The following is a 9,026-nucleotide window of genomic DNA, read 5'->3' as shown; positions in this document are numbered from 1 at the left end:
TAGGGAGATTTGACCATCAATGAGGTTGAGTACTTGTTAATAATTCACTGCAAAAAATGAGTTGGTTTGGTTATGGTGAGTCGGATGCTCTAGCATTTTACTGGACTGAATTACAAATTGTGTTCTTGGCTGCCACTTTTTGCATTGTGATCAAATTTTCTTGTTTTCATTTGTTTTTACTATTAGTTTCAATTCTCAAATCCATCTTTCATCAATCTTTGCTAATTTTATTTCGTTGCAATTGGATTTAAGTTAGTTGATAAGAATTAAATCATTTACTGAGATACGATATTAAGTGCTTGCTTTCTATACTATTGAACGGTTCGTACGCTTGCGAGCATAAAATTTGAAACTAAGTTGGACTAATTTCGGTTAGTTTAAATTTCAAAACAGTTTTGTTGCACTGTATGAGTAGAGTGAGACTGAATGAAAATTCTGAAATTCAATCATATTGCAATGTGAGATAGAAATTGTTGCACGACCGACTGAATACATATTCCAAGTAGACACAAAATACTTTAATGTTGCACAACTGATTGAATATATATTCCAAGCAGGAAATAAAACATTATACAGAAGGTACTGTGTTACAAATATAGATTGTTCCAAGTATACTTGACAAGTTCAAGCTGACACCCAAATAAAGGACATACATTGCAACATTTGCATTACAATATAAAATCTTCTTCAATCAAAAACCTGTCACTTCATTCTGAGAAAAGAAGCAGCCAGAAGGGCCATCATTGGGCAGGAATGCTAACTTCACAACCCTTGCTGCACCTTCTTCGACAGGCAGGACGCCGGAATTGGAGTTTATATCTGTTTTGACAAATCCGGGGCAGACACAATTGATACGAAAATCGGGGTACTTCTTGGCTAGAATACGTGTATATGCATTCATTGCTGCCTTTGAGAGTATATAGCTAGACATATGAGAAGGCCAGCCCTTGCTCTCAAGCGAACCCTCCTCGAAGTCTTCTAGAAACTGAGTCAGCACCTCGTCTATTTGCTCTTGTGTTAGGTTCTCGACATCACTGAAGACTCCTTTAACCCTGTCGCTAGGTATTTTGTTTAAGTTGCCCATGGAGGATGAAACGTTAACAATTCTTGGTGATTCGGATAACCGGAGGAGTGGAATAAGCGCTTCGGTTGTTCGTTTAGCACCGTAATAGTTTATTTGCACGCATTCTTTTGCTAACTCATAATTTTCAGTCATCACTTTATTCCAATCAATTGTTTCTTTCTGCATCACACACGCCCCAAACATCAGTCATCAATCTATCACAGTGAAAATCTTGTCCAGAATAATATCACACATAATCATTTAATTTGCTAGTAAAATGGCTTGTGAGAAGAATTCTAGCCACAAAAAGTGGCCTTTTGAGAAGAATTATGTCCAACACTTACCCAACCAGAAGCTATTTCAGCTTTAAAAGCATCAGCATCCAAAATGGATCCACCAACCCCTGCATTGTTCACCTGTGCAGTGCAAAGCACAAATCTTTCAATATTTGTTTTACTTCAGCAACTCAAACTATTGAAAAGCAAGAAATTCTAGAAAATGTAAATTAAAAGGTCAGTTTGGGTAGATCCTTAGATGTTCTTATAACCAACTCAAAATCCAATTAATGAGTTAGACAAACTTTATTTGATTCAAGCGATATTCTAATTAATCTAATCTAAAAACTTGGCTACGCCCAAAAGCCCAAGTCTTCGACCTGGTTTGGTACTGAGGTGATTCTGAAAAAAACTGCTATAAAAAAAAGCTGGGAGCTGTTTTTGTGTTTGGTAAACACTCAGCTTCAGCTTTTTTTCACAGTTTTGGATGAAAAAAAAGCCAAAAACAAGAAGCTGCAAAACCCAGCTTTGAAAAACCGGCTTTTTTTCACATCTGTTTTACATAAAAGTTTACCAAACACTCTAATACTGCTTTTTTTTTTTCAAAAGCACTTTTACAAAAAAGTTTACCAAACATTCTGCTATTTTATTTCACAGCTGCTTATTCTCACAGTATAGCAGAAACAGTTTTTTTTCAAAGCACAGCGATACCAAACCAACCCTTCAAAGCTAGAAACTTTTTAAAAAATGAGCTATGATCGTACCAAGATATCGAGTTTCCCGAACTGGGTTTTAATGAACTCCGCGAGAGGAGCAATGGTTGAGGGGTTAGCCACATCAAGTTGATGAAAAACCACTTCACCTCCCAAACCGGACTGTTTGAGTTTCTCAACAGCTTCAAGACCCCTCTTCTCATCTCTAGCTGTTAAAACCACTGTTATTCCATCTGATGCCAACTGCTTGACAATCCCGAATCCTATTCCTTTGTTTGCCCCTGTCACAACTGCACGCCTGAAAAATTCACACGCATAACGAAACACCAAATTCAGAACAAATTAACAACAACGAAATAAGAAACAAAAACAAAGAGTGAGAAATTGTTATGGAGTGGCCACCGCTTTGTTGCTTCTGCCATTGATAATGATTCGATATCGATCGGGTTGATCAGTCGGTAGTTAGATAATCGTTTGCGTGCTTATATAGAGTGTTAGAGCTTTGTTTTGTACGTTTAGATAAAAATTAGAAGAAAATTGTTCTTTGCCGTCTTCCAACTACGTAGGATCTAGTTGTACCTAGAAGAAAGTGGACTTTTCTTTGCACAACGAACAGAACTCTGGGTGATGCAGCTGCCCACGTTATCCAAATTTTTTTGTGGTGTAATTTGGATTCTCTTTGTGAGAATCCCTATAAATCGTCAGTCATATTTGTTTATTATACATTGTGCGATTAATTTTCATCAGATATTATTTGTATTCAATTTTAAATAAAATTTTTAAAATAATTTATAATCACACAATATACAATGACCCGACATAATTTATATATCTCCAGAATCCTTACAAAGTTTATCTGAAGAGAATCCTCATTCGTGTAAATCAACCATCAGCAAAGACAATTGGAATTTTAGTGTTGACTATTTGTAAATACATATTCCAAAATATCCAATTAATTTGATTTTCGGTGCATGAATAAATTTTTTTATGTGCTTGAAACATGAGCCGGTATATCAGGACCAGCCTTGAGGATGTGCGGGGTATGCAACCGCACAGGGCCCGTTATTATGAGGCCCAGAAATTTTAATAACCTATATGGTAAATACATATATAAAAAAAACTAAAAAATAAAAAACGTAAACGTAATAAACAAAATTCCCGTAGCGGAGTTGGCAGATGCTAGGTTTTCTAGTTACATACGGGTAACCATTCTGGGCCTTTTTAGCTAGACTCTTTTTCACGCTACGCTTTACCAAAAAAAAAATCTTTTTCTTGCTACACTATATTTTTCTTGTTTTAAATATATGTAGTTAATTTCTTTCATTATAAAAGATCACTTTTGCTAATAAATATATAATTAGGAATATCATAATAAATTAGAATTCTTAAAAGGTTGAAGATATAATCTTTAAAAGCGCCCCAATTTTTTATACCATATCATTTAATCGTTTATTTTGTCATTGTTAAACGTCACATCCCTAAAGTACCTCATTGATTACCGTTAGGTTAATTTGGTTAATTAATTTAAGACACGAATCTCGAAATTTTGACAAATATAACAACAATCAACTCGGGCGGGGTGAGAAACATCCTTACTTTAGGAGGTGAGCAAAAATGCACTAAAAAAACCGACAATTCATCATAAGCATGCTATTAATATCATAATCTGTGATTTGCTACATGGCCACCACACCATGCTTTTTGTATTAAAAACTAAAGAGTTTCTAACCCAAAAACATAGTGGAAGCATATAAGTACATAGCCACCACATCATGCTTCATTTTTATTTATTTTATTTTGCACTATATCAATTTATACACAATGAAATATAAAAGAAAATATAGCAACAAAAATTCTAGACCATGTAAAGGCCTCTGTTTGAGTCTTGCACAAGGTCTCTAAAATCTCAAGATCAGCCCTGCACTACATTACATATTTGTGTGTCCTAATAGAAATAGAAAAAAAGTCTTCTTTTTTTTTTTTTTTAAGTTTGCCTCCACTTACCGACTCATATTCTGGACAGATTAAAAAATTTCTACAAGGCATGAGATCATGTAGTTGGATTTTTTCTCTCAATATTACTTATCGCGTTATCATTGCGTTAATAACATGTTTAGTTGTTTAGTACGGGGTTAAGATTGATTTCGTTTTCAATGTTACTTGTAGAATTAATATATGTGACAACCCGTCCCGAATTATGTTATCGATGGCGTGAAATGACGATTTTGCCCTTGGACGTTAGTTGGTGTCATGGGTGATTTGTTTTTGGTTGGTGACTCAGCTGGACCACACTCACACACACCAATCCCTTTCCCCGTTGACCCTCTCTCTCTCTGCTTCCTCTCGGATTTTTCTTCCATTTCCATACAACCTGTATGGACAACCCTCAAAATCCTTTCAAACATCGCAGATCAAGGTCGTGAATGGTATTTTTGGACTCTTAGCAAGCTTAGGAGTCGAATGGTGGTGGTGGTTCTGACAGATTTCACAAATGTAGGATCACCTTTGGGTGTTGTTTAATTAGTACTTGTCCAGTCGGACTGCACTTAGGCTATTTATACTCTAGTTGTGTATTTCACACTTACTCTCGCACTAGCATGTTATCTTAGCTAGTACTGTTAGTAGTTTGGTTTTTATTTTTTCGTATTTCTCTTTATCATTTTGCTTCCGCACTGTGCACATGGCTACGACACTCTCACGTGACGGCCAGCACGCCTTGATATCGGTCAGGGTGTGTCAATATAACTAGAGATTTTGAACTAAATTATTTTTTAAATTAAACTTTATTCGTAGGTCCATGGAATTGAATCATCCAGAATAAAATTCAATCAGTTATTGTTCTATGAAAATCTTCAACCACTCCAAAAAAAAATGTTTGAATTTTAAGTAGATTTAGCATGCCAAAAGAGGTTTGGAAACAAAGACACTGAAATTATGAATTTAGTAAGTAGAAGGCCTTATTTCTGGACAGGTTTTTCAATGTACAGATAACACAACCGGTACACCAAGTTGTGTTCCCAATACACTGAAAATTTTCCCTTATTTATATTCCTTTCAGTGTCTTTTAATTCTTTCAGCTTGTAAATTACAAAGGTAGACCAAAAATAAATAGGTTGCTAGACTGCAAAATTATTATGGCCTATTTGGTACTCTACTTGAATCCAACTTTTTAAACTCAAAAACAATTTTCAGGTTTTGGGCCTTAAAAACTTGTTTGGTAGGACTATTTTCAAAAACTGAACTCAAGACTAACTAAAAAAATATAGTCTATTTTTTAAAAACAAGAAGTGAGTTTTTAGAGTTTTTAAACTTAAACTCACTCCATTCTTTTCTCTCCCTTCTCCCCTCTCACTCCAAAACTCTCTCTCTTTTCTTCTTTCTATCTCCCCCTTCTCTTTCTTTTTTGTACATTTTTTTTATCTCTTCTTCAATCTGCTTTCATCATTCTCTGAGTTCTTTCTCGCACTCGTCTTCCTCTCTATCTCCTCCGATCCTCTCTCTTCTTTTTCTTTCCTCCAATCATGTCTTACTTTCTTTTCTCCCCTCCTCTTTCTCCCTTGACCTCTTCTTTTTGGATCACTTTGTACAGTTTAAGTTGTAAGATTTCAAAATTTTTAAATCGCATATCGAATAAATTTTTGAGTTTTAAAGAAAATTGTTTTTAAGAAAATTTCTTAAGAAATGTTTGAGAAATGATAAAATTTTTTAAATAGGATACAAAACAAGCCCTTAATATCTGAGCTACAAAAAATATAGCCTCTGACAGCGACGTTTCGCCGCTATCGCGTGTGGTGGAGCATCAATGCCTCAATTTTTTTTTTATGAACAAGAGGACCGTAAACTGGAACACATTGCGAGTCACATTCAAAATAGATTATGTTTAATAACTTTCGGGAACTCACTTGTAGTTTGCTGGTTTTAATTACTCTCTTTATGAGAGTTTGTTAGTTTAATTTGTCTCTGTAGGAGAGTTCTTTCATTTTAATTTCATTTCAGTTTGCTAAACCTTTTTCATATTTTAATTTCATTTCAGTTTGCTAAACCTTTTTCATAACTATGTGTGAGGGTTTAAGTTGTTTTCTTGCTGAATCTACTTCACTTGGTGTTCTGGGATCGTGGTTGATGATTACGTGATGCAACTAGACCCATGTGCATTGTACTCTCTGTCCTAATATGATTTGAGAGTTTTTGTTCTTATATGATCTCCATGTAATACAAAGACTTAAACGGTTTTATTGATTTCTGTAATCTTGTGGTTCCCCCAATGAGCTTGGCTTTCAGCAATTGCTTGAAGCATGTCATGCATCATTATAATTTGTGAAAATATGACTTTAGCTCTTCAAACTCAATTTTCTTCATAGAAAACCCTACATAACTTTTTTACTCAAAGAAAACCCAATGACTAGGATCCACATAAGCAAATTCATTAACTTCACATTAATTCACACATTTCACATTTTTCACATGTCTAAAATACCCCTATTACATGCTTGATGTAGACAATTAATTGTAAGGAAATAGTAAATGATTTTGCAACAAGAAAAAAAAAAGACATTAATGTTAAAAATTTATTGCATTTTAATTTTTTAGAAAGGTTTTGAATTTTCATGAAACTATTCGATTCAGTTTTTTCACCGTACTCTTGAATTGTGACATCCCACATCGCCAAGGGGAGTGATCCTTATATGTATATTCTCATCCCTACCTAGCACGAGGCCTTTTGGGAGCTCACTGGCTTCGAGTTCCGTAGGAACTCCGAAGTTAAGCGAGAAGGGGGCTAGAGCAGTCCCATGATGGATGACCCACTGGGAAGTTCTCGTGTGAGTTCCCAGAAACAAAACTGTGAGGGCGTGGTCGGGGCCCAAAGTGGACAATATCATGCTACGGTGGTGGAGCAAGCCCGGGAAGTGATTCGTCCCAGGCCGGGATGTGACATGAATACTTTTGAATTTATCCTTTTTTTATTAATATATTAGAACATTGTATTTCATTATTTATATGCACATTAATTTACCTACGAACAATTATACCATGGGTGTAATATAATATCTCTTTTTTACAATGATGCAAAATAATGTTTATACCAACAACAAAACGTGCCTAACATATTTACTAATACATGGAAAATAATTTACCTATATTAAGAAGAAATGTAGTTCGATGCATAGTATTAAAAATACTATGTTACACCCATGCTTATACAACAATAAAACGTGCCTAACATATCTATAAAATGGATCCACCAACCCCTGCATTGTTCACCTGTGCAGTGCAAAGCACAAATCTTTCAATATTTGTTTTACTTCAGCAACTCAAACTATTGAAAAGCAAGAAATTCTAGAAAATGGAAATTAAAAGGTCAGTTTGGGTAGATCCTTAGATGTTCTTATAACCAACTCAAAATCCAATTAATGAGTCTGACAAACTTTATTTGATTCAAGCGATATTCTAATTAATCTAATCCAAAAACTTGGCTACGCCCAAAAGCCCAAGTCTTCAAAGACAGAAACTTTTTAAGAAAAGAGCTATGATCGTACCAAGATATCGAGTTTCCCGAACTGGGTTTTAATGAACTCCGCGAGAGGAGCAATGGTTGAGGGGTTAGCCACATCAAGTTGATGAAAAACCACTTCACCTCCCAAACCGGACTGTTTGAGTTTCTCAACAGCTTCAAGACCCCTCTTCTCATCTCTAGCTGTTAAGACCACTGTTATTCCATCTGATGCCAACTGCTTGACAATCCCTAATCCTATTCCTTTGTTTGCCCCTGTCACAACTGCATACCTGAAAAATTCACAACCATAACGAAACACCAAATTCAAAACAAATTAACAACAACAAAATAAGAAACAACAACAAAGAGTGAGAAATTGTTATGGAGTGGCCACCGCTTTGTTGCTTCTGCCATTGATAATGATTCGATATCGATCGGGTTGATCAGTCGGTAGTTAGATAATGGTTTGCGTGCTTATATAGAGTGTTAGAGCTTTGTTTTGCATGTTTAGATAAAATTTATAAGATGATTGTTCTTTGCCATCTTCCAACTACTATAGTAGGATCTACTTGTACCTAGAAGAAAGTGGACTTTTCTTTGCACAACGAAAAGAACTCTGGGCGATGCAACTGCCCACGTTATCCAAAAATTTTTGTGGTGTAATTCAAACTGCCCACGTTATCCAAAAATTTTTGTCGTGTAATTCGGATTCTCTTTGTGAGAATCTCGATAAATTACTAATCATATTTGTTTATTGTACATTATACGATTAATTTTCATCAGATATTATTTGTGTTCAATTTTAAATAAAACTTTTTAAAATAATTTATAATCGTACGATATACAATGAACTGATATAATTTATATATCTCCAAAATCCTTACAAAGATTATCTGAAAAGAACCCTCATTCGTGTAAATCAACCATCAGCAAAGACAATTGGAATTTTAGTGTTGACTATTTGTAAATGCATGTTCCAAAATATTCAATTAATTTGATTCTCGGTGCATGAATAAATTTTTTCATGCGCTTGAAATATGAGCTGGTACATTAGGACCGGCCCTGAAGGTGTGCGAGGCATGCAACCGTAGCGGAGTTAGCAGATGCTAGATTTTCTAGTTACATACGGGTTCGACCCCTACCTTCACATATCTTTTAATTATGAATTTTATTTGGGGGTAACCATTCTGGGCCTTTTTAGCTAGACTCTTTTTCATGCTACACTTTACCAAAGAAAAAAGTATTTTTCTTGCTACACTATTTTTTTCTTGTTTTAAATATATGTAGTTAATTTCTTTCATTATAAAAGATCACTTTTGCTAATAAATATATAATTAGGAATATCATAATAAATTAGAATTCTTAAAAGGTTGAAGATATAATCTTTAAAAGCCCCCCATTTTTTATACGATATCATTTAATCGTTTATTTTGTCATTGTTTAAACGTCACACCCCTAAAGTACCCCATTGATTACCGTTA

The 9,026-nt window shown here is 34.7% G+C and overlaps 2 protein-coding genes across 2 annotated transcripts; both read right to left on the bottom strand.

Annotated features, from left to right (window-relative positions):
* Nucleotides 1-517: 517 nt before the first annotated feature.
* On the bottom strand, nt 518-2,631 carry LOC103935554 ((+)-neomenthol dehydrogenase-like). Its single transcript, XM_048585939.1, has 4 exons — nt 2,454-2,631; nt 2,103-2,349; nt 1,408-1,479; nt 518-1,243 (listed from the first exon to the last, which is right to left on the bottom strand). Exons 1-4 carry the CDS (start codon nt 2,471-2,473, stop codon nt 692-694), a joined length of 891 nt encoding a protein of 296 aa, XP_048441896.1. The 5' UTR covers nt 2,474-2,631; the 3' UTR covers nt 518-691.
* A 4,542-nt stretch (nt 2,632-7,173) lies between these two features.
* Nucleotides 7,174-8,139, bottom strand: LOC125478162 ((+)-neomenthol dehydrogenase-like). The gene is made up of 3 exons (XM_048585940.1): nt 7,940-8,139; nt 7,589-7,835; nt 7,174-7,313 (listed from the first exon to the last, which is right to left on the bottom strand). Exons 1-3 carry the CDS (start codon nt 7,957-7,959, stop codon nt 7,278-7,280), a joined length of 303 nt encoding a protein of 100 aa, XP_048441897.1. The 5' UTR covers nt 7,960-8,139; the 3' UTR covers nt 7,174-7,277.
* Between the last annotated feature and the right edge of the window lie 887 nt (nt 8,140-9,026).

The sequence above is a fragment of a genome, unplaced genomic scaffold, assembly GCF_019419815.1.
Source record: "Pyrus x bretschneideri cultivar Hongxiangsu unplaced genomic scaffold, Pyrus_bretschneideri_v1 Contig231, whole genome shotgun sequence".
Classification (NCBI taxonomy): Eukaryota; Viridiplantae; Streptophyta; class Magnoliopsida; order Rosales; family Rosaceae; genus Pyrus; species Pyrus x bretschneideri.
This window is presented reverse-complemented; position numbering and strand designations above follow the sequence as displayed.

What these genes read in the sequence shown, in the direction of transcription:
- LOC103935554 (XM_048585939.1), bottom strand. Translation starts at nt 2,473, where the DNA reads ATGGCAGAAGCAACAAAGCG. An exon ending in ATGGCAGAAGCAACAAAGCG is followed by an intron (nt 2,350 to 2,453) that starts GTGGCCACTCCA and finishes TGAATTTTTCAG; the next exon opens with GCGTGCAGTTGTGACAGGGG. An exon ending in CTGAAATAGCTTCTGGTTGG is followed by an intron (nt 1,244 to 1,407) that starts GTAAGTGTTGGA and finishes TGTGTGATGCAG; the next exon opens with AAAGAAACAATTGATTGGAA.
- LOC125478162 (XM_048585940.1), bottom strand. Translation starts at nt 7,959, where the DNA reads ATGGCAGAAGCAACAAAGCG. An exon ending in ATGGCAGAAGCAACAAAGCG is followed by an intron (nt 7,836 to 7,939) that starts GTGGCCACTCCA and finishes TGAATTTTTCAG; the next exon opens with GTATGCAGTTGTGACAGGGG. An exon ending in TCGGGAAACTCGATATCTTG is followed by an intron (nt 7,314 to 7,588) that starts GTACGATCATAG and finishes TGCACTGCACAG; the next exon opens with GTGAACAATGCAGGGGTTGG.